The sequence below is a fragment of the Macaca fascicularis genome, chromosome 1 (assembly GCF_037993035.2).
Source record: "Macaca fascicularis isolate 582-1 chromosome 1, T2T-MFA8v1.1".
Taxonomy (NCBI): domain Eukaryota; kingdom Metazoa; phylum Chordata; class Mammalia; order Primates; family Cercopithecidae; genus Macaca; species Macaca fascicularis.
In genome coordinates, this window is record NC_088375.1 from 231,228,023 (window position 1) to 231,252,070 (window position 24,048).

The following is a 24,048-nucleotide window of genomic DNA, read 5'->3' on the forward strand; positions in this document are numbered from 1 at the left end:
ATGGTTACCCCCACGTCTTGGAAGGTGGCGTCAGTGAAGCCCTAGGCGTCTCGAGCTAGCCGGGCTGGTGCAGACTGGGTTCTCTGGCCGCAGCAGGTCCGCGCCTGACCGGGAGGGTCCGGCTGACTTCCGCACATCTTTATGGCTCACCCACTGTTTGCTGGGCGCACGGGGTGGGGACACAAAGACGAATCCCATGCAGGGGTTTGGGTCCAGTAGGGAATAGAAAAGGCCGGCACCGCCAGAGTAGGACGCGCGCGCACCACCATCCATTCCCCCGGGGAGGCTGGGGCGTCCGCGGGGAACAGACCCGAGGCTGGGCGCCCGGAGGTGCGAGCAAGACCCTGGCCGGCTCTCAGCTCCCAGAACCCAGGGCCAGGCGGGGATGACAGGGTCTGTGCGTCTGGGGGGCCCTAGAGGCGCCGGCGGGGCCTGGCGCGGACTACTAGCGGCCTGCCGGAGCCAGGGGTGGAGGGGGCCGCTGTCTAGGGAAGAGGACCGGGGTCCGGAGTAGGGGAGAGGACGAGGCACGGCCTTGAGCCTGGGAGACCTGCGGACCGCTCGCCCGCGCAGGAGCTCGCTCTCCGGTGCCTGGGGCGGCTGCAGCTGGGCCCCCAGGTCCCGGACCCGCACAATTCTTCGCCCGGTGCCAGCCCAGATGCGCGCGGGTGAGGCACTGGCGGTGCCCGCGATCCACGCGCTCACTTCGCCCGGTCAGCGGCAAATTCGTTCTCTTCTTGATCTCAGTGGCACTGGAGCGTGAGGCAAGGGCCAGGAGGCAGGTAGCGGGGCCGGACTCAGCAAAAGCAAACAAAACCCCAAGCAAACGAAATAAATACTTATATATTACATACACGATATAATATATGTGCGACAGACACCGTATTACATATTAAAGATATATTTGTATGCAAACATATATTTACATGTAAACATACATTTACATATAAATATAAATATATATGCATGTGTATACACACGCAGACACACAGGTCGCCCAATTAAATTTGAATTTCAGATTAGCGAGTAATTTTTCCATATTAGCATGTTCCTTGCAATATTTAGGAACATACCTATAACTAGAAAGCGATTTGCTGTTAATCTGAAATTCAAATTTTACTATGCTTTCTACATTTTTATCCGCAGCCCTAGCTGGAGAGGACCCCAAGGCCTCCCGGCCTTGAGGTAAGGTTCTCTGGTCAGAAAGCCCGGGTCGGAAGAAACGTGGGCGTTTCCCTTACAGCCCTGCGGTATAAGAACTACAAGCCCCACAATGCTGCGCGGCCCCCTGCGGCGCTGATAGGCTGCAGCTCACTTCCACTTTCTGACTTCCGGCCTCGGAGGCCGGCGGAGGCGGTTGCGGACTCCAGCGCGTCCAGGGGTCCCGCGGGTTTTCGGGCGCAGGGTGGCGCCCGCGGCAGGCGGCGGCCATGAACTTCTCCGAGGTGTTCAAGCTCTCCAGCTTGCTCTGCAAGTTCTCCCCGGACGGCAAGTACCTGGTGAGCGGCGGGGACCTGGGCCGCGGGCAGGACATCCTCGGTGCCAGCGTCCCCGGCGGGCAGGGCCGGGGGCGGCCGCGTGGCCCAGGGGTGGAGGCAGCTCGGGGATCCTGCAGGTGCGGTGCCCGGACAGGTGCAGGGCCCGGGCAGGTACCCGGGGCAGGCGCAGGGCCTGAGCAAGTGCCCCAGACAGGTGCGGGACCCAGGAAGATACCCTAGGCAGGTGGGGGGTCTGGGGAGGTGCCCTTGGAAAGGTGGTAATCTGCAGTGCCGACTGCACACAGGTGAGGGTATAGGAGATGTCGGCTCTTTGTTGTTATTTTGTCACAAAAGGCAAATTGATCATTCTGTTGCCTGTAAACTGGTAAGTGGTGTGGCTACTTTGTCATCTCTACTTCTCCTCTAATTCTCTTCTCCTCTACCACATGCCGAATAAATGATTTAAATGCTAGTATCCTATCCCCAGGTAGGGAAACAGTTGTCCTCATGGCTGGGATTTGAGGTCTTTGTTCCATGGGTGGCAGAAAGGTGCTTAAATCACAGAGCTATAACTTTTAAGCTTCAAAACATACAGTGTATGTACCTGGATGCCTAGTAGTGTATATCCTCAGAAGAGGGGGATAACCCAGATGCCGAGTACACATGTCCTCAGAAGGGGGATAATTGGCATTGGAAAGCCACTAAGAAAAAACATGCCTCCTAAAAAGTGGGATTCATTTTCTTTATCCACCACCTCTGCTAACTGACTGATGCGTCAGGATGCTTTTTCAGGTTTTGCCTCCCCTGACAGTCCTGTGCTCTGTCTAGCCTTTGAGAGTTTAACTCTCAAATTACGTTTTTACCTCTTCATGGAGGTTTTATTCCAAATCACATAAAATATCATCAGCTACCAAACAGAAAACCTCATCAGTTTAAATGGCACCTCAGCCTTGGTATATTTTTCAACGTGCCCCCTCCCCAATTAAATTAGAGGTTTGTTTTTTGTTTTTACCATTTGTGAAAATTTCAGTGAATTATAAGGAGAAAGAGTACATTTGCTTGCCTAACTTGGGTGTTTTTTCTGGCTCCTACGCTCTGGTCAAAATACCCTGAAACACTTGGTAATGATCTGTTACTGGCATCTTCTTGAAAGCCCTGAGGACTGGGGAGAGCAGGTCCATGCTTCTCGTTTTAGTGTCTTGCAGTAGAGTTTATATGGTTCCTCAAGGTGTTGGTAAAAATATTCCATGTCATAAGGAATTCACTGTAACTGATCACAGTTTTCAAAGCTACAGTGTGAGAAAGTAAGGGCTGCGATGGCTGCTTGTTCCAATCTGCAATCACCCGCCCGTCTCTCATCTTTCCGATGGAAAACTAATGTGGCTTTCTCTTTTGGTATCAGTTCATAAAACACAAACTAGTTTGACCTTGATAAGTAAAACTAACGAAGCAGTTAACATTTAAAAATCAGTTCTTGATCTTTAGACTGTAGTATAATATACAATCAGCAGGTGAGTACTCAGGTGTTATTTATACTTGAAATTGTTTGCTTAGATAGGGACATAATCAACAAATATGGACATGAAGAAACTATCTTTAAGAAAATAGTGCTAGGCCGGGCGCGGTGGCTCACGCCTGTAATCCCAGCACTTTGGGAGGCCGAGGCGGGCAAATCACAAGGTCAGGAGATCGAGACCACGGTGAAACCCTGTCTCTACTAAAAATACAAAAAATGAGCCGGGCGAGGTGGCGGGCGCCTGTAGTCCCAGCTACTCGGGAGGCTGAGGCGGGAGAATGGCGTGAACCCAGGAGGCGGAGCTTGCAGTGAGCCAGGATCGCGCCACTGCACTCCAGCTTGGGCGACAGAGCAAGACTCCGTCTCAAAAAAAAAAAAAAAAAAAAAAAACCAAAGAAAAACAACAACAACAACAAAAGAAAATAGTGCTAACACTTAAACATTTCCTGTTTTGTATTAGGAATAGGTTAACAGAGATAAATGAGCATTATATGAGGTGTCTTTACTTGTGCAGAAGTGAAAGCCTGTCTTTCGACCTTCCATTGTTTTGGTTCTGAGTTCGGCACTGCATAAGAGGATTGAGGTGTTCCTTGCCATTTTCCTTGTGAACTGGGAAGCCTTGATTCTTATCCTTTATAAATTTGAGGAAATTGTCTAAAAGTGTTTATAAAACTAGGAGAGGATTTTGGTTATTAGTTCACAGAAGAGCTTTTTCTCAATGCTACTTCCCATGTAAGTTTAGTTTTTGACATACAGTTAAGAAGGGACTTAAAAATGTCTTAGCTTTAAGTGGCGAGTTAAAACATACTTTTGGTCAGACGTGGTGGCTCACACCTATAATCCCAGCACTTTGGGAGGCCGAGGCGGGCGGATCACGAGGTCAGGAGATCGAGACCATCCTGGCAAACATGGTGAAACCCCGTCTCTACTAAAAATACAAAAAAAAAATTAGCCGGGCGTGGTGGCGGGCGCCTGTAGTCCCAGCTGCTCGGGAGGCTGAGGCAGGAGAATAGCATGAACCCGGGCGGCGGCGGAGCTTGCAGTGAGCGGAGATCGCGCCACTGCACTCCAGCCTGGGCAACAGAGTGAGACTCCGTCTCAAAAAAAAAACAAAACAAATCCTGGTTTGTATATTTCAACATTACCCTTGTAGGAACTGATCTTTAGGGGCTGGGGATGTCACTGATGATCTAGACGTGAAACCTCTGGCAGGAGACAAGGCCACAGTCACTGAAGGCCGGGGCAGTAGCGTTCCGAAGGCCCCCCTCTTTTGGAGTGGAGAATGTCAGGTGCCTGCTTTCTCGTATTTTTTAGGCTTCCTGTGTCCAGTACCGGTTAGTGGTCCGGGATGTGAACACCCTTCAGATCCTTCAGCTGTACACGTGCCTAGACCAGATCCAGCACATCGAGTGGTCAGCCGACTCACTCTTCATCTTGTGCGCCATGTACAAGCGAGGGCTGGTGCAGGTGTGTGCTGCTGCGTCACCTAGAATGTGGACACCTTCTGAGTGCCACTTGGAAGGAGGGTTTTTTTCTGTGCCTTTCTAGTTTGGAAAAAAAAGTCAGTGCAGCTCAAAGCAAGTTTGCAGCACTTTGGGAGGCCGAGACGGGCAGATCACGAGGTCAGGAGATCGAGACCATCCTGGCTAACACGGTGAAACCCCGTCTCTACTAAAAAATACAAAAAACTAGCCAGGCAAGGTGGCGGGTGTCTATAGTCCCAGTTACTCGGGAGGCTGAGGCAGGAGAATGGCGTAAACCCGGGAGGCGGAGCTTGCAGTGAGCTGAGATCCAGCCACTGCACTCCAGCCTGGATGACAGAGCAAGACTCCGTCTCAAAAAAAAAAAAAAAAAATTATAATGTTCTCTGAAGTTCAAGAACACTTAAACTAAGGAAACTAACGTCGTCTTAATTTCTAAGCAATATAGTTGAGAAGCAGGAGGTGTTGACAGACAGCAGTCTAGCCACTCGGACATGGTGTGTTTCAGGAAGTCCTAAGAAGTCATGTTTTCTTATGTGTCCAGAGCTTAACTAAATGAGGTCTTAGGAATGACAATGTGAATAAACTGTTTTAAAACGACAACGAAATGAAATCACCAAGAAGCGTGGCTTACTTTTACAGTGGAACCCAGTACCAGCCCTTCATCATGAAAGGTTGTAAGACACCCTGTGCGATTGGGTCTCCGTTGGTTTTAAGCCAGCTGTCTGTCGGCGAGGCCTCGCTGTCAGGTGCTGATGAGTTCGCACTTGTGTGTTTCTTTCTTCTCTCAATCCAGGTCTGGTCTTTAGAGCAGCCCGAATGGCACTGCAAAATAGACGAGGGCTCGGCCGGGCTGGTGGCCTCGTGCTGGAGCCCGGACGGGCGCCACATTCTCAACACCACGGAATTCCATGTAAGTGTCAGCCTCAAGGCACCTCACTGGCCGTGTGATCCTGTCCTCTGCTCCCAAAACAGCTGGGGAGTGTGCGAGGGAATGTTTGGAGTGTGCTAGTCTCTGCTCATCCCCAGGGGATGCATTCTAAGACCACCAGGGGATTCAGATCATACCAAACCCTGTATTTCCTATGTTTTTTCCTCTACAGCATACCTGTGGTATATTTAATTTATAAATTAGATACAGTTAGAGATTAGCAGCAATAATCATATAGAACAAGGATGACAATATACTGTTTATAATTGCATGGATGGAAGATTTGGTCTTACTGAAGATCTTAGCAACAACCTCAGCATAGGATTGTTTTTTTCTTTCCTTGTTGCGTCAAGAACTTTCAGCTTCTCATTTAAAGGAAGCACTTTGCGGCTTTTCTTTGGCATATCCAGATGGCCAGCACCACTGCCCATGCTTTAGGCTGTTACTGAGTCAGATAAGGGTGTCATGAACACAGACACTGTCTGCTGCCCTGGGTCTGATGATCGAGGTGGCTCCTGAGTGGCTGATAGATTAGGGGGGTGGAGGGGGGCCGGGAGCGTATATAGTGGTGTGTATATTTTAGGTCAGAACATTATAAGCCATTAAGTATTATTGTCTGATCTTTTGTCCAGTTTTAAAGAAAAAATTTTTTAAATCTTAATTTAGACTTTTTAGGATTTTGGCAGTCCCTATTCAGCGATAGAAAATGCCCTGTGATATAAGCCGGCTCGTACTTTTCCTTCAGGAGCCGGGTCTTGGGGGTGGCTCCGGGCGTCGGCAGCTGCTGATTCACCTGCTGTAGGTACCGCACACCAGCCTCCATGCGGAGGGGAATGTTGACATCCGAGAGTAAATCAGAGGGATCTGGGATAGGAAACTGCATTTTAAGTTAAAATTAGGCATATGTCAAGTGTTTAGATACCAGGTCTTTGGTGCCCGCAGTGTCTTTTTAAGATACAGAAAAATGCACGAATCTCTTTAATAATGTGCTTTTCTGATGGGGTTAGATCCCGGTGTTTCGGCCCAAGTCCACTGAGTGCTCGTAGCCGTCTGGGCTGCTGGCTGCACCTCGGCAACCCTCCGTCCCGCTGCGCCGCGCACACTGCGAGGAAACCCGCCGTCCCAATGCGCTGCGCACACCAAGTAGCTGATGGCACTTGGGAGGACTTCTCCCAGCGTGAGGCTGCAGACGCCCTGTAGGGTTTCATTCGACTTTTTTCAAGCTGGCATCGGCTGGGATAAAGTTTTATCTGGCCATGAGGGGTTGCTGAATCAACTGCTTCAGATGGCTGGATGGGTTTACATCTTTTTCAGTTTAAATTTTAAAAAACATTCTAAATCTGATGTCTGCTATTATGGGCTGTCAGAGAATAAGACAGGAACCAAAGGCCCACCTACGTCTCCGCACTATGTATTGACATTGGAAGACACCTTCGGCCCGAGTTTTTCAGAGAGGATAATTTGAGCTTTTCATGCAGCTGAGTCTAACAGTCTTCAGGCCTGTAATGCTTTGGGCCCAAATCTGTCCTCCAGAAGGCTCACGGCATGGGGTCAGCCTTGCTGTATTCTCTTATTAAATGGCCCAGAAGGAAAACTACCATCTATGGAGTTTAGAAACCTTAAAAGATGTATGAAACCCTGGTTTTGTTGAGCCTCCCATGTCACACACACCAATATTGAAAACACCTTTGCTGCTGATTTTTCATAGAGTACGTTTAGATGACATTGTTCCAGCTAAGACTAAGGTCATGACCACATTGCTGGTGGCCTTAGAGGAAACGTTAAGACCAGGTGGTGGACGAGGACTGGTAACCTCATGGCACGGGGCATCTGGACCAAGATATCAAAATGTGTCTCCAACTTTGCATGCAAACTTAAATGACTGCAAGTGAGGAAACAAAACCGGAACTCCAGACGTGTCTGCTGGCCAGGAAGGGAGCCTGCAGCCACCATCCATCAGTCTCATTCACAAGAGCGAGGACCAGGCCCGTTCTCTGGGGCTTAGCGGGGCCACTGGGTCCCCTTCTGAAGGCACCACCCCATGTCCAGGCCTTAGCGGGGCCTCTGGGTCCCCTTCTGCAGGCACGACCCCATCTCTGGGGTTTAGCGGGGCCACTGGGTCCCCTTCCGAAGGCACCGCCCCTGTCCGGGGCTTAGCGGGGCCACTGGGTCCCCTTCCGAAGGCACCGCCCCTGTCCGGGGCTTAGCGGGGCCACTGGGTCCCCTTCCGAAGGCACCGCCCCTGTCCGGGGCTTAACGGGGCCACTGGGTCCCCTTCCGAAGGCACCGCCCCCTGTCCGGGGCTTAACGGGGCCACTGGGTCCCCTTCCGAAGGCACCGCCCCTGTCCGGGGCTTAACGGGGCCACTGGGTCCCCTTCCGAAGGCACCGCCCCCTGTCCGGGGCTTAACGGGGCCACTGGGTCCCCTTCCGAAGGCACCGCCCCCTGTCCGGGGCTTAACGGGGCCACTGGGTCCCCTTCCGAAGGCACCGCCCCACATGAGGGTGTCGTGGAGCATGAGAGATGTCCCTACCTCTTGCACTTTAACGTGAAAAGGCAAAGCTTGCGCCCTTTAGACAAGGTTCAGTGAGTCATCAAAAGCAGCTCACCCCTAGGCCTGCAGTGGAACACCGCCATGCTTTCAGAGCCCTGCTCTCCCTCGTAGCAATGCCCTCCCCACCCGAGGGCACTTTTGTCCTGCATCTTGCGTGAGTCACATCCTCACTGTCCTTGAGTCTCACTATATAGATGTGTCTAAACACCACATTGCTTGGTGTGCAGTGTAAAGTTGATTTATAGGGGCTCGTACTTTGCAGTCTCTGCTGTTGCTTGTTCACGTCACTGTTTTTAGACTCCTCCGTGTTGACAGGCATCGCTGGGCCTTCCCTTCCTTGTGAGGAACGCCATTCAGTCCTTCCCTGCTAGACGTGTGTGTCTCCACGGACGGTGTGGCTGTGAATGTATTGTCCACGTCTCCTGGGCACATATGCAGAGAGCCTCTCTAGGAGAGCCTTGCTTGGCCGTAGCAGATGGAGAGGTTTCATTTGCCAACGCTTTTGTGGCAGGATTACAATGATTCCATCCAGGCGACTAAATGATACTGCAGTTTGGATTTAGTTTGCATTTCCCTAATTATTGGTGAGGTTGAGTGCTTTCCTATCTTGTTTCATTACACACATGCTCACACACATGCTCACGCGCTCACACACGCGTTCACACACACGCTCACTCTCACACATGCGCTCACACGTGCTCATACATGCGCTCACACACACGTGCTCACACATGCGCTCACGTGCTCACTCACGCTCACACACGCTCACTCACACATGTGCTGACACGCTCACACGTGCTCATGATCACACATGCACTCACACACACCCTCACGCGCTTACTCTCACACGTGCGCTCACACACACGCACTCACACATGCGCTCACATGCACGCTCACACGTGCTAACTCTCACACGTGTGCTCACACTCACATGCGCTCACACATGCGCTCACACACACACACACATGCTCCATTTAAATGAAGCAGGTTCACATGGAGTTTATGGTGGGGCACAGTGTGGGGTCTGAATCCATTTCTACCTATTCCCAGCAGCATTTTTTTTTTTTGAGACAGAGTTTCATTCTTGTACCCCAGGCTGGAGTTCAGTGGTGCGATCCAGGCTCACTGCAACCTCCGCCTCCCAGGTTCAAGCAATTTTCCTGTCTCAGCCTCCCAAGTAGCTGGGATTACAGGTGTGCGCCACCACGCCCGGCTAATTTTATATTTTTAGTAGAGATGGGGTTTCTCATGTTGGTCAGGCTGGTCTCAAACTCTCGACCTCAGTTGATCTGCCCACCTTGGCCTCCCAAGGTGCTGGGATTACAGGGGTGAGCCACCGCGCCTGGCTCCCAGCAGCATTTATTTAGAAGACTATCTTCACCAGCTATAGCAGGAACTCAATTCCGTTATACCTGCAGGATCGTTTCTGGTTTTCCATTCCGGTCCACTGTCGGTCCATATATGTGCCAACGCCACACTGTCTACATTATTGAGGTTCTGTAGTATGTTTGAATATCTGCTAGGACTGATTTCTCTTCATTGCTCTTGTAGTCTGTCAGGTTTAAAAAAATTTTTTTTTTGTAGAGTTGGGGTCTCCCTTTGTTTCCCAGGCTGGTCTTGAACTCTAAACTCAAGCAATCCTTCCTTCCCAGCCTCCTGTATAGCTGGGATTACAGGTGCACAACAGTACACCCAACTCTGCCAGATTTTTAAATGTATTTTTGAGACTTTGTTGTTAGCTGCCTACAAACTTTTAACTGTTTGTAAACAGATTTCCTAGTGAAGCAGTTTTCATGCTTTCACGGTGGCCCAAGCCTTTTGTTGTAAAGTATTCCTCTTTCTGTCTCATGGTTCTATTTGTTTCAGAGTCTGATTTTTCCGGTACGAATGCGGCAGTGCCACCTTTCTCTTGGTTAGGATTTTCATGAAATGTCTTTTTCTATCCTATTACCTTCTACATTTCTACATCCTTAAACTTGAGTGTGTTGTAAATAGCCTATAGTTAGCTTTAAAAATACATCCAGACTGAAAACTTTTTCTTATATCTGAATAAAGGCAATTAAAACAATTTATAAGCAATAAAATTCACCCACTTTAAGAGGATAGTTGAGTGAGTCACTTTGCACATTGTTGCCACCATGATCAGGACCGAGGCTGTTCACTCCATGGTGCGGGGCTGCTGGTGCCCCTTGTGCTCAGTCTGTCTCCCACCTGTGCCCGGCAGTGGGTACCTGCTGCGGGGCGAGCAGCACTACCTTCTTGGAATCCCATCTGCACAGAGCCGTGGTGCGTGGACCTGTGCGTCTGCTTCCTTTCCCTGGCGCCTGGCTGGTTTTCAGTGTGCTGGGTCGTGGCGTGGATCGGTGGCACGTTCCTCCATCTTGAGAGTGCTGGGTTGTGGCATGGATCAGTGGCCTGTTCCTCCCATCTCGAGTGTGCTGGGTCATGGCCTGGATCCGTGGCCCATTCCTCCCATCTTGAGTGTGCTGGGTCGTGGCCTGGATCCGTGGCCCGTTCCTCTCACCCCGAGCATGCTGAGTTGTGGCCTGGATCCATGGCCCGTTCCTCTCACCCCGAGCATGCTGAGTTGTGGCGTGGATCCGTGGCCCGTTCCTCTCACCCTGAGCATGCTGAGTTGTGGCCTGGATCCGTGGCCCGTTCCTCTCACCCCGAGCATGCTGAGTTGTGGCGTGGATCCGTGGCCTGTTCCTCTCACCCCGAGCATGCTGAGTTGTAGTGTGGATCCGTGGCCCGTTCCCTCCATCTTCAGCACACTGGGTCGTAGCGTGGATCAGCAGCCCATTCCTTCCCTCCTGAGTGCACTGGGTCGTGGTGTGGATCCCTGGTTCTCTCTTCCTGCTGCTGGGCGCTGTGGAGCCCATCCCATGAGTCTCTGCTGGCTTCTCCAGTGCTCAGGGAAGGTAATAGCGCTGATGAAGGTGTATATTTAACCACCTTTTTTTTTTTTTTTTTTTTTTTTTTGAGACGGAGTCTCACGCTGTTGCCCAGGCTGGAGTGCAGTGGCGCGATCTCGGCTCACTGCAAGCTCCGCCTCCCAGGTTCCCGCCATTCTCCTGCCTCAGCCTCCTGAGTAGCTGGGACTACAGGCGCCCGCCACCGCGCCCGGCTAATTTTTTGTATTTTTAGTAGAGACGGGGTTTCACTGTGGTCTCGATCTCCTGACCTTGTGATCCACCCGCCTCGGCCTCCCAAAGTGCTGGGATTACAGGCTTGAGCCACCGCGCCCGGCCTCCACCTTTTTTTCTTACTGGGTTTTTTAAAGTTGCAAACAGTTATCTTTGAAAGGTTTTTTGTTGGTTTTTGTGGGAGATGAAGGTAAAAATGAGGCTTAAAGTGCTCCGTGCGTTTCCTAAGATGTGCCTGAGTGGGCAGCCTCGGCCAGGCGCACCCCACGGGGATGCAGGGCCATGGGTGGGAGATGTGCTTTTCTCCTGTGACTCTGCAGTGGGCTCTGGAGGCGGGTCTCTGCCCTGGATGGCACAAGGACGCTCCTGATGCCCAGAGGCTCGGGCGCTCCACCCCGCCCTGTGGGTCTCTGCCCTGGGTGGCACAAGGACGCCTCTGATGTCCAGAGGCTCGGGCGCTCCACCCTGCCCTGCTGATGCTGAGCGGCTTGGGCAGGGTTTCAGCCTCAGACACGCTGGTGGGAAGTAGCACGCTTCCTCGCTCAGGCCCCAGCACCCTCCTTGGCCTCAGCTTGCGGAGCTGTTAGAGGAGCAAGTGCTCCGTCCAGCTGGAGTTCTGAGGCGCCGGTCCCCAGAAGGGCCAGTGTGTTTCGGGTTCAGCATCAGCACTGGAGCCCTGCCGTGCTGCCACGGTGACCCCTGGAGCTTGTGGATCCACTACCTGTGTGTTCAGGACTTTTCTCCTGAACGCCGTGTATGTTGTTTGGAGACACAGTTACAGACATCGGATTTTCTTTTCTCTTGTAAGAAGAGATGATGCGCAGACATTTAAATTAATTCATTTGTTAATATCCTATACTGAAAACCTGGCAGCGTTTGGAGGAGTGACATTGTGGACACGCGATGCTACACGCTGCGTGTGGCTCCAGTTACTGCTGGAGGCGGTCCCCACCCCGGGCCTCATCCTCACCGAGGGCCCCTGCCTGACACACACGGACCTGGCGGTCAGCACCCCACCCCGCATGGAGCCGCGCAGCCCTGTGTTCCTGCACACGGAGCTGGCGGTCAGCACCCCACCCCGCACGGAGCCGCGCAGCCCTGTGTCCCGCCCCCCGCACACGGAGCTGGCGGTCAGCACCCCAACCCCGCACGGAGCCGCGCAGCCCTGTGTCCCCGCACACGGAGCTGGCGGTCAGCACCCCACCCCGCGCGGAGCCGCGCAGCCCTGTGTCCCCGCACACGGAGCTGGCGGTCAGCACCCCACCCCGCACGGAGCCGCGCAGCCCTGTGTCCCCGCACACGGAGCTGGCGGTCAGCACCCCACCCCGCACGGAGCTGCGCAGCCCTGTGTCCCTGCACCTTGTGTCCCCACACCTTGTGTCTCCACACCTGGGCCACATTTCAGTTAACTACCAGATTCATCAGTGGGCCGGGTATGTGGGAAGCATGATGATTCCCTGGTGGGCTCCACAGCGTCTCAGTGGGAAATGTAGGTGGAGGGACGCGGTAGCCCTGTAAGTCCCGCGGCGCTGCCACGGGGAGGGCCGGACCACCTACTGTGGTGCCTCTCCCCCAGCGGGCATGGCCTCATTGGCCTGGTTAGGAAATCATCTTTTGGCCTCACCGTGCCAGTCTAGTCGGCTCTCAGCTCCCTGAGTTAGGGAAAGGGGTGGAAAGGTGGACAGTCCAGCAGCGCATGTTCTAGAACCCTCTGCAGATGCAGCCGGGCCAGCGAGCACGTGCAGGAGGTGGGCGGCCACCTTCTTGGGTGTTGAGTGACTGCTCCTGCCTCAGGGCTGCAGATGCAGGCTCACAGCCCCCTGGTGAGCCCTGGTGCGGCAGCATCCAATTTCCACATCCTCTGTCTTCCCATAAAGGAGACCTAACGTGGTAGTTTCTAGATAAGATTTTTCTCTAAGTAACTCAGGGTTATTTTAACCTGCAACCTGTGGTCACTTTGAAAAAGCTAATGAAAATGCACTTCGATTTAACTTTGTGTCACTCAATATTGGTATAAAACAACAACAACAGAAAACCAAGAGCACTAAATTTACCTTAACCACAGTAAAATATGCATTTGAATATTCCGGTAGGAGGGTAGGAATCCCCCAGGTCCTGACAGATCCACTCCAGCAGTCAGGCCTGTACTTGGGGATGCTTGGGCAGGTTGAGGATTGAGACAGTCTCTAATGATGCTAAGGAAGTGTTTCCTTTCTCTTTCCCTTTTCCCCCAACAGCTGCGGATAACCGTCTGGTCCTTGTGCACAAAATCCGTATCTTACATCAAATACCCAAAAGCTTGTCTGCAGGGTGAGTCGATCGGAGCTACGCAAAAGCCATTTCTTTGCAGCTGTTTGACTTTTTGTCACGGGAAGTTTCAAGTAGGCAGAATTAGCTTCAACAGCATATCAACGCATAGCCCGTCTGTTTGTCTCTACCCACCCCACCGACAGCATATCAACGCATAGCCCGTCTGTTTGTCTCTCTACCCACCCCGCCGACAGCATATCAACACATAGCCCATCTGTTTGTCTTTCTACCCACCCCGCCGACAGCATATCAACGCATAGCTCGTCTGTTTGTCCCTATACCCACCCCGCCGACAGCATATCAACGCATAGCCCGTCTGTTTCTCTCTACCCACCCCACCGACAGCATATCAATGCATAGCCCGTCTGTTTGTCCCTATACCCACCCCACCGACAGCATATCAACGCATAGCCCGTCTGTTTGTCCCTATACCCACCCCGCCGACAGCATATCAACGCATAGCCCGTCTGTTTGTCTCCCTACCCACCCCGCCGACAGCGTATCAACGCATAGCCCGTCTGTTTGTCTCTATACCCACCCCGCCGACAGCATATCAACGCATAGCCCGTCTGTTTGTCTCTCTACCCACCCCGCCGACAGCATATCAACGCATAGCCCGTCTGTTTGTCCCTATACCCACCCCACCGACAGCATATCAACGCATAGCCCGTCTGTTTGTCCCTATACCCACCCCGCCGACAGCATATCAACGCATAGCCCGTCTGTTTGTCTCCCTACCCACCCCGCCGACAGCGTATCAACGCATAGCCCGTCTGTTTGTCTCTCTACCCACCCCGCCGACAGCGTATCAACGCATAGCCCGTCTGTTTGTCCCTCTACCCACCCCGCCGACAGCATATCAACGCATAGCCCGTCTGTTTGTCCCTCTACCCACCCCGCCGACAGCATATCAACGCATAGCCCGTCTGTTTGTCCCTCTACCCACCCCGCCGACAGCATATCAACGCATAGCCCGTCTGTTTGTCTCTCTACCCACCCCGCCGACAGCATATCAACGCATAGCCCGTCTGTTTGTCCCTATACCCACCCCGCCGACAGCATATCAACGCATAGCCCGTCTGTTTGTCCCTATATCCACCCCGCCGACAGCATATCAACGCATAGCCCGTCTGTTTGTCCCTATATCCACCCCCCCGACAGCATATCAACGCATAGCCCGTCTGTTTGTCTCTACCCACCCCCCCGACAGCATATCAACGCATAGCCCGTCTGTTTGTCTCTCTACCCACCCCCCCGACAGCATATCAACGCATAGCCCGTCTGTTTGTCTCTATACCCACCCCACCGACAGCATATCAACGCATAGCCCGTCTGCTTCTCCCTATATCCACCCACCCCTTGGGCTATTTTGAAGTAGGTCTTAGGTCTCCTCATGCTTCATCTGTAAATATTTCCATGTGTGTCTCAGAAAGGCAAGAGTCCCCTTTTAAAACATGACCACAGTGACTCAAGAGAATGTGGCTTAAGACGTGGAAGAACAGTGGCGTTGATGCCAGTCTCCTTGACCTTGGTGGCAGAGCTGGGCGTTCAGACCCCTTCCAGCCGATGCCTGTCGAGAGGCCCACCTCAGACATTCAGTTCTGAGCTTTCTCTCTTCTGTGGACTAAATATGATCTCTGCGAAGGCAGGAGGTCTTGCCGTCATCTCTGGGCATCCCGGAGGGATATGTGACCAGTGTCCCTTCCTTGTGGAAGTCTGTGAGCCATCTGGAAGAAAGGGGGCCAGCTCAGGGTGGCCCACCACCAGCGCGTCTAACTGGACAGTGCAGAGCTAGTGGGAGGCGCCACTCCTGAGTCCTGAACAACACGCAGTGTCTTTCACGGGATGAAACGCTACATGGTTGAAATGATGCTTTCATTCTTCTCTGTTGCTGCCAGCGGTTTGGAAATTGCATTTGAATAAAATGCAATCACACTCTTGTTTTTCGTTTTTATAGTTGGAATATTAGCGTCCCTCCAGATGAGACACACATTTCTTGAGTGGACACCATATTAGCACCCCTCCAGATGAGACACACACATTTCTTGAGTGGACACCACGGTTTTGTCATTTGAGGTATTTTCTTCACTCATGAATGATGAATTCTGGCCTGGGCTTTTAAAGCTAATACAGAACTGGCAAATAGAGTCTAACATTTTCAACTAGTTTCTTCCACATTTTCGTCATATGATTATTTTTTTTTTTTTTTTGAGACGGAGTCTCGCTCTGTCGCCGGGGCTGGAGCGCAGTGGCCGGATCTCAGCTCACTGCAAGCTCTGCCTCCCGGGTTTACGCCATTCTCCTGCCTTAGCCTCCTGTGTAGCTGGGACTACAGGCGCCCGCCACCTCGCCCGGCTAGTTTTTTGTATTTTTTTAGTAGAGACGGGGTTTCACCGTGTTCGCCAGGATGGTCTCGATCTCCTGACCTCGAGATCCGCCCGTCTCGGCCTCCCAAAGTGCTGGGATTACAGGCTTGAGCCGCCGCGCCCGGCCATGATTATTTTTTTGAGACAGGGTCTTGCTCTGTCACCCAGGGTGGAGTGCAGTGACGCAATCACAGCTCAGTGCCGCCTTGACCTCCTGGGCTTAAGTTATCCTCTTACCTCAGCCTCCTGAGTAGCTGGGACTACAGGCACACACCACCACACCCGGCTGATATTTTGTAGAGACGGGGTTTCGCCAAGTTGTCCAGGCTCCTTTCAAAGTCCTGGGTTCAAGTGATCCACCTGCTTCAGCCTCCCAAAGTGCTGGGATTATAGGCGTGAGCCACCACGCCTGGCCACACATTTTCATCTTTAGTTTACTTCTTCCAAATAATTAAATTCAAAGGTAAAATAAACATGGCAGGAAACAGCCACCTTTTGCCCAGCTGGAGGTACCCCTGGGTGTCTCGCAGCTTAGCCATGGGGGAATTCGAAGGCCTTGTGTTTCTCAGTCACATTTGTGATTAATCAGAGGTCACATCACTTGGTATTTTTCACAGAGCCTTGCAAACCAGTTCCTGTGTGTGTACAACCCTCCCCCAGCACGCACTGTGTTGTGAGGGGTGAAGCCCCAGTGCCTCGGGGTTTCTCCTCTGCGCTAGAATGTTCTCGCCTGTCTGAGGAGCAGTGCTCGGCATTGTGCCATTTCCCTTCTTTTCACTTCTGCTTTCTCTTCCTCCTCCTTCCTTCTGAATTACTACTGTGGTTTCTCTTGCTTGATTTTGTGGCCGCTTGATTTCAATGCATTTTCCTCTTCCCGCAGGAATCACCTTCACGAGGGACGGCCGCTACATGGCGCTGGCAGAACGGCGCGACTGCAAAGATTACGTGAGCATCTTCGTCTGCAGTGATTGGCAGCTCCTGCGGGTAAGGCGTCCCCCAGACTGGAATGAAGTTGTCCTGGTTGACTGTGGAGGGACTGAGTGAAGTAGATCCTTTTCCAGATTCCAGGGGATCTTTAGTAGGATATGGAGCAAGGTGATGTTGTATTAACAAAGGGCAGGTGCACTGTGAATCGCTGCCAGCGGCACCCGGTTGTGTGTTCAGGAGACTTGGTGAAAAGGACACATGCCCGGGTGTTTTTAAAGTGAAGATGCCGTCACATTTGAGCCCTTTTCCTTGTCCTGTGTGATGGTGTTTGCGCCACGTCGGGAGTGGGGAGGACATGGAAGTTCACCTTGGCTGAGGGCCTGCGTTAGGCAGGGCGCTCTGCCAGGTGCCCAGGTGCCCCCACAGCAGACATGTGAACACGATTCCAGCACAATCCATCGTTAAGGTACAGCAACCTCTGGAATGCTGTCAGAGCACAGAACCCAGGACCCAGGCAGTGCTCTGGAAGGGACTTGTCTGAGCTGGGTCTAAAGGAGTGAGCCTGGCCAGGCAAGGAAAGGTGAGCGGGGAGAGTGCACGTGAGTGCAGGTGCGGGGAGACCAAGCCGCCCTCGTGGGCTGGCCAGGCACTGATGCTGGCACCTGTGGGGGGTGCAGCCCTAGCAGCAGCTCCACAGGGATTTCCTGCATTTCCAAGATAGAGCTGTTGAGATTTTGTCCATTTCTATATAAGAAAATTAAGTGCATTAAGAACATAAGTTATAAATGCAATTATTTATTTACAAAAATATTTTCCAAATTTAATGTTGCCCCCACTTCCTTTGGAAGCATTTTGATACGGACACCCAGGATCTCACAGGGATCGAGTGGGCCCCAAACGGCTGTGTGCTGGCAGTGTGGGACTCCTGCTTGGAGGTATGAAGATGGCCAGGTGACGTGTTTGCTTTTGAGAGCTTTTCCCAGAATTTCATGCTTTCTGACTGCTGCAATATAGTTAGCTTTATCTTATTTCAGATAACGAGTTGAGCTTTGTTTTAAAAGACAGGGTTTTGCTCTGTCACCCAGGCTGGAGTGCAGTGGTGTGATCACAGCCCACTGCAGCCTTGACCTGGGCTCAAGTGATCCTCCCACCTCAGCCTCCCCAGTAGCTGGGACCACAAGCGTGCACCACCATGCCCGGCTAATTTTTGTATTCTTTGTAGAGATGGGGTTTCACCATGTTGCCCAGACTGCTCTTGAACTTCTGTGTTCAAGTGATCTGCCAGCTTCAGCCTCCCGAAGTGCTGGGATTACAGGCCTGAGCCACGGTGCCCGGCCGAGTTGAACTTTTATCAGCGAGCCATTAGGTTGACCTCCCAATTTCCCCTTTTTCTCATGCTCTCACTGCCTCTCCAGTGACTGTCTCAGTTCTAGCTGGCAGTTCCAGCTTTTCCGCGGCCATGCGGACAGTCCTGCCAGCTTTGTGCTGTCTGCACCAGTGTCGCTCTGCAGCACCCACCTCTGTGGCGTGTTCCCGGCGAATGGGACGTATTCATCATTAACGGAAATGTCTCGTCTGCAGTACAAGATTCTGCTGTACTCCCTGGACGGCCGGTTGTTGTCCGCGTACAGCGCTTACGAGTGGTCCCTGGGCATCAAGTCTGTGGCCTGGAGCCCCAGCAGTCAGTTCCTGGCGGTTGGGAGCTACGATGGAAAGGTGGGAACCAGTGCAGGGCACTCAGGAAGTCCGACTGCCCAGCCGGCCGGGCCCTGCCTTACCTGTGCATGGCTTCTTTCCTCAGGTGCGCATCCTTAATCACGTGACTTGGAAAATGATCACGGAGTTTGGGCATCCTGCAACCATTAATAATCCCAAGATAGTAAGTCTGGAACACGTGTTTCTGCCGGAGCAGGCTGCTGGGGAGGGCGGTGGGAAACCGCTCCTTAGCTTTTGCCTTCTTGATTGTGGTTTATTATTTAAACCGGGCACTTCCATCACCGTAAACTTGCTACTGTGACATTTCACATGTCTGGCCCTGCCCCGGCCTTTGTTCTTCCTCCTCCACGCTGTCCAGAGGGTCTGAAGTGGGCCTTGCCCTGGCCTGTCCTCTGCCACTGCCACCCCAGCCCGGGTGTCTCCTTCGTGGTCTGTCTGGATGCAGATCCCTGTGCTGTACAGAGTGGTCGGGGTCTCCTGCCCCCAAACACTGAGCATCTGCTGTCGTGCCAGGCACTGTGCTCTGGGCCGCAGCCAGAGGAGAACAGACACCTGCACCTGCAGAGTGCGGCTGGAGAGACAGGGAAGGGGCTGGAGAGCTGGGTGTCTCCATGGGGTGGCAGGGAGTGGCCACCAGCGAGGGATCAGGCACAGATGCTGAACCAATGTTCAGGGGTTCGGGGAGGGAGCATTCCAGGCCAAGGGAATAGGAAGTGCAAGGGCCCCGAGGAGTGGGCCACTCATCCATGTGTGCAGTGGGCACTTGCCGCGCCTCTGTATGCGGTGGGCACTGCCCTGGAAGACAGTCGGGGGCCAGAGACAAATGCTGCCCTCCTGGTGTTGACCTGCAACCGGCAGAGCTGAGTGAAAGGCGGCTTGGATTCGATGAAGAGGCCAGTGAGTGGCTGGGGCTGGGCATTCCAGATCAACCACAGACGGGGATGCATCCCAGAGGGTGTTTAAGTGCAGACCAGGAGGAGGAGCTGAGGAGCCGCGCAGTGTCTGGGCAGAAAGGGCCACTGCCGGGGACGCATCCCAGAGGGTGTTTAAGTGCAGACCAGGAGGAGGAGCTGAGGAGCCGCACGGTGTCTGGGCAGAAAGGGTGTTTAGGCAGAGGGGCCTCCTGATGTGGCCAGTGGTTTGTGTGGCTGGAGGCCAGGGCATCTGGACAGATGAGCCAGAGCAGAGCTGGCCACACAGGTCCTGAAGGTTTGCCTGCGATTCTGGCATTCTCCAAATCCCTTCGCCACACAGCAGCAGAGCGCGCCAAGCTTTAAAGGCACGAACCAGGCCAGGTGACTCCCTTACCTGGGGCTCTTCAGGGGCGCGGGGGCTGCCCGCCTTCCACTGAGCCTGGGCCGCTGTCCTTTGCTTGGCAGGCTCTGGGGCACAGATGCCCCCACCTCAGGTCTGTGTCTGCCGCTCCTGGGGCCTCCGCTGTCTTGGCGCAAGTGTTCTGTGTATCCCCTTATCACGGGGAGAAGGCCAAGCCCGTTCCCTTGCTGGATGATGGTGGCTGCAGTGGCCTCCCGTCTATAATCACAGGGCACACATTTGCTGCCTGTGTCTCATAAGGGTGGGCTCCCCAGCAGGACATGAGCGAGGGTGGCTGGGTGATCTCAGCTCTCGGGACTGCGGGATTCGTGTTTCCGTCTCTTTCTCCCAGTGGCAGCAGGACCAGGTGTCATGGCAGGTGCACGCCTGTTGACCATGTGCCGTCACAAGCATTTGCCACATCTATCCTCATCTTCCGGGTCCCTGTCCTGAGCTGGGCGTGGCCACCTTGTGTCTTTCAGGTGGTGTATAAGGAGGCCGAGAAGAGCCCGCAGCTGGGGCTGGGCTGCCTCTCCTTCCCGCCCCCGGGGGCCGGGGCTGGCCCTCTCCCGAGCTCAGAGAGTAAATGTAAGTAGCACTTGTGATGACATTTGTTTTCCTTTTTAATGCAAGATTCCTCATTGTCCAGATAAACTTCGGATGTTCCTTATGTTTAAAAAAAAATTTTTTTCCTTTCCGTGCTTCCGGCCAGCGTGCCCCTCAGCCTGTTGGCTGGAGGTTGACTGAGGTCTGAATTGTGTAGTGGGCCATGAATGCGCGGCTTCTGTTACTGAATATGAGCCCTGGAGACCAGGATCTGACAGCGGGAGCTCCAAGGGGGATGTTTTCCAAAGAAACACTTTTCCGTGGGTGGTGCTCAGAGCGCGTCTGGAGGCCGGCGGTGCTCCCGAGCGCTGTCTCCAGCTTGAGGCCCGATTCTGATGCAGCCTCTTGACTCTGGGCATTTCCTATGTGTCTGTTTCCGCATCACTGAAATGGGCACAGAAAAAGCACTCACCCCACAGGGGCACGAGGGCATCTGAAGGTTGCAGGTAGAGGAAACGGTGCCCCGAGGGCTGATGGACCCACCCCGGGGCTCGGTGTGTGCTCAGGATGGGTTAGGACAGGTGCAGCCTGGCACACAGGAGGCGCTCCCCAGGAGCCCAGGGGCGTCCTTGTTCCACAGCTCCTGCCTCTGCTGTGATGATGGTTTTCCCACAGCCGGAAAGTCTAAGGGTGCCGATGCTGGGGTGGAAGGGATTGTGAACTCAGATTTCCACAGCTCCTGCCTCTGCTGTGATGATGGTTTTCCCACAGCCGGAAAGTCTAAGGGTGCGATGCTGGGGTGGAAGGGATTGTGAACTCAGATTTCCACAGCTCCTGCCTCTGCTGTGATGATGGTTTTCCCACAGCCGGAAAGTCTAAGGGTGCGATGCTGGGGTGGAAGGGATTGTGAACTCAGATTTCCACAGCTCCTGCCTCTGCTGTGATGATGGTTTTCCCACAGCCGGAAAGTCTAAGGGTGCGATGCTGGGGTGGAAGGGATTGTGAACTCAGATTTCCACAGCTCCTGCCTCTGCTGTGATGATGGTTTTCCCACAGCCGGAAAGTCTAAGGGTGCGATGCTGGGGTGGAAGGGATTGTGAACTCAGATTTCCACAGCTCCTGCCTCTGCTGTGATGATGGTTTTCCCACAGCCGGAAAGTCTAAGGGTGCGATGCTGGGGTGGAAGGGATTGTGAACTCAGATTTCCACAGCTCCTGCCTCTGCTGTGATGATGGTTTTCCCACAGCCGGAAAGTCTTAAGGGTGCGATGCTGGGGTGGAAGGGATTGTGAACTCAGATTTCCACAGCTCCTGCCTCTGCTGTGATGATGGTTTTCCCACAGCCGGAAAGTCTAAGGGTGCGATGCTGGGGTGGGTGCGATGCTGGGGTGGGTGCGATGCTGGGGTGGGTGCGATGCTGGGGCGGGTGCGATGCTGGGGTGGGTGCGATGCTGGGGTGGAAGGAAGGGATTGTGAACTCAGAGGCTGGCAGCTGACAGAAAAGTGCCGAGGAGTTGGAGCTGCTGACATTGCAGCTGGGACCTGTCCATGCTCCTCTCCAGTCAGCCCCCAGCACGTGGGGTCCACCCCCCACCTAGTCGGGCCTGGCAGGTGATGGTGCCACTCTTACCTGGGGCACTTGCAGGCAGGCCCCTCGCTGCAGCTGCCAGGCTCCGCTCAGCTTTTCCTGCCCTCGGGCCGCACTTTCCTCCCCTTTGAACAGAGGAGCTGGGTTCGTGGTGCCTGATGCAGGCACAGCAGCCTCTCAGCCGCGTACGTACTTCCTGAAAGGGTGATGATGGCGTGTTCTTCTGTTGGTGTTCTAGATGAGATCGCCTCTGTCCCAGTCTCCCTACAGACCCTGAAACCTGTTACCGACAGAGCAAACCCGAAAATCGGCATAGGAATGCTGGCATTTAGTCCTGACAGCTACTTCCTGGCGACAAGGAACGGTCAGTTGTGCTGACGCGGGTGCTGTCTCGCCCCTTACTGTGTCCTGTGGCCCCAGGTGTAGAAGCAACTGGACACAGCACCTCCTTCCAAGTTTCTGCAGTAGTCGAGCTGCTGGGCCTGCTGTCCTGCAGCAGCTGCAGGCCCACACATGAGCCAGGAGGCCTCCGCCTCGCTCACTTGCTCTGCTCTGCTGAGTAGAAAGCAGGGCTGGGCACACTGCAGCCCGTCTTTTGTTAGTGATGGCCATCCTGGCCCTGGCCAGGAGCCCTGCAGGGCCCAACTGAACCCAGACTGCAGGGTGGAGCCGCCCCACCCCACTGGTTCTTCCCCTCCCCTCCTGTGGTGTCAACAGCAGAGCAGAGGGGCAGGGCCGAGGGGCAGGGTGACACACAGGAGTCAGGCAGGGATGACACCGGTGCCCTGTCCTTCCTTCCTCAGATAACATCCCCAATGCCGTCTGGGTCTGGGACATTCAGAAGCTGAGGCTGTTCGCGGTGCTCGAGCAGCTGTCCCCAGTGCGCACGTTTCAGTGGGACCCACAGCAGCCGCGGCTGGCCATCTGCACGGGAGGCAGCAGGCTCTACCTGTGGTCCCCAGCGGGCTGCATGTCGGTGCAGGTGCCTGGGGAAGGTGAGCACATCCCCGAGGCCACGGACGTGGCAGGCTTGCTCTGTGCAGTCTGGCGTCACACGGGCTGAGCTGTTGAAGCCCAGCTGCTGTCTCCAGCCCTCAGAGTCTGCATAAACCTCAAGGCTGGCACACAGGGGACCTGCTGCCCTCAGCTTTATGGGCTAGAAGCAGCATCTCCCTGACTTGAGGCAGCTCTGGGGCTCCACCCTGGCTCTGCCTATGTGGGTCACTCCAGGCACTGTGCTGGCCTGCAGGACAAGGGGGTGCCCATCCCGCAGAATCTGGGCCTCTCCCGCTGTAATCCTCTGGCCACCTGTCTCTCTCTAGGCGACTTTGCAGTGCTTTCTCTGTGCTGGCATTTAAGCGGAGACTCGATGGCCCTCCTCAGCAAGGATCACGTCTGCCTCTGCTTCCTGGAGACAGAGGCATCGGTCAGCACAGCCTGCAGACAGCTGGGCGGCCACACGTAGCAGTGGTGCAGTAACGTGCGTGCAGAAACAGGGGCTACTCTGCGTGTTTCCAGTGTGGGAAAAAACAGAGCTTCACCAGGAAGTTCTCCACCTGTGATGGTCTGGATTCAGTGATTGATTCTATTTTTCTAAAGCAAAGCATTTTTGTAAATATGTATGGTATAAAACTGGAGTTATTATTATTTGAAGTAAACACTTGCTGATTCATACAACTGCTTCTCTTCTCGAAACATTTAGGTCACAGGCGGGTTTTCTAGGTTCGAGTTTCTGGTCAGTCTTAGGGAAGATGGACAGCCCTACAGTAACTGAGCCCTGGGCCACTGAGCTCCCGCCAGACACCCGGCCTGCTCTGGGTTTTCTATTTGGATGTGTTAGGACAAGGGGGGATCTCTGTGGGGCACATCCAGCCTCCCCACAGTGGGTTTGCTTTGAAGTGTGGGAAGGGAGCCTTGGCACCTGAGCGCAGCGCCACCCCCAGGTCCAGTCCCCTCAGGACGGAGCTGCAGGTCCCTGATCCACTGAGTCAGTTCCTCAGGAAGTCTCATGTCTACTCTGGTTTGAGAACCAGTGCGCGTGGGTCTCCACCCTGGCTATTTGCAGAAGTGCCTAGAACCACCCAGAACCATCCCATCAGTCTCTCCAGCTGGTGCTCGGCAGGCAGCCAGGCTTGCTTGGCACCACAGGTGGGGGGCTCAGAGTTGCAAACCTAGG

The 24,048-nt window shown here is 53.8% G+C and overlaps 1 protein-coding gene across 7 annotated transcripts; it reads left to right on the top strand.

The window, feature by feature from the left end:
* The first annotated feature begins 1,326 nt into the window (after positions 1–1,326).
* Positions 1,327–23,546, top strand: WRAP73 (WD repeat containing, antisense to TP73). 7 transcript variants are annotated; one of them, XM_005544978.5, is made up of 12 exons: positions 1,327–1,499; positions 4,309–4,461; positions 5,272–5,388; positions 13,344–13,416; positions 16,663–16,766; positions 17,558–17,644; positions 18,291–18,425; positions 18,511–18,588; positions 20,222–20,327; positions 22,111–22,236; positions 22,676–22,867; positions 23,195–23,546. In XM_005544978.5, exons 1-12 carry the CDS (start codon positions 1,431–1,433, stop codon positions 23,335–23,337), a joined length of 1,383 nt encoding a protein of 460 aa, XP_005545035.1. In that variant the 5' UTR covers positions 1,327–1,430; the 3' UTR covers positions 23,338–23,546. The 7 variants fall into 7 exon arrangements, with proteins under 7 accessions (XP_005545035.1, XP_005545036.1, XP_005545037.1 ...); XM_005544979.5 differs by lacking the exon at positions 17,558–17,644; XM_005544980.5 differs by lacking the exon at positions 4,309–4,461.
* Positions 23,547–24,048: the final 502 nt, after the last annotated feature.

Excerpts from the sequence above, each read along its gene's own strand:
- WRAP73 (XM_005544978.5), top strand. The coding sequence starts at position 1,431 with ATGAACTTCTCCGAGGTGTTCAAGCTCTCCAGCTTGCTCTGCAAGTTC. Across the intron at positions 20,328-22,110 it reads CCCGAGCTCAGAGAGTAAAT|ATGAGATCGCCTCTGTCCCA; the intron begins GTAAGTAGCACT and ends TTGGTGTTCTAG. Across the intron at positions 22,237-22,675 it reads CTTCCTGGCGACAAGGAACG|ATAACATCCCCAATGCCGTC; the intron begins GTCAGTTGTGCT and ends TTCCTTCCTCAG.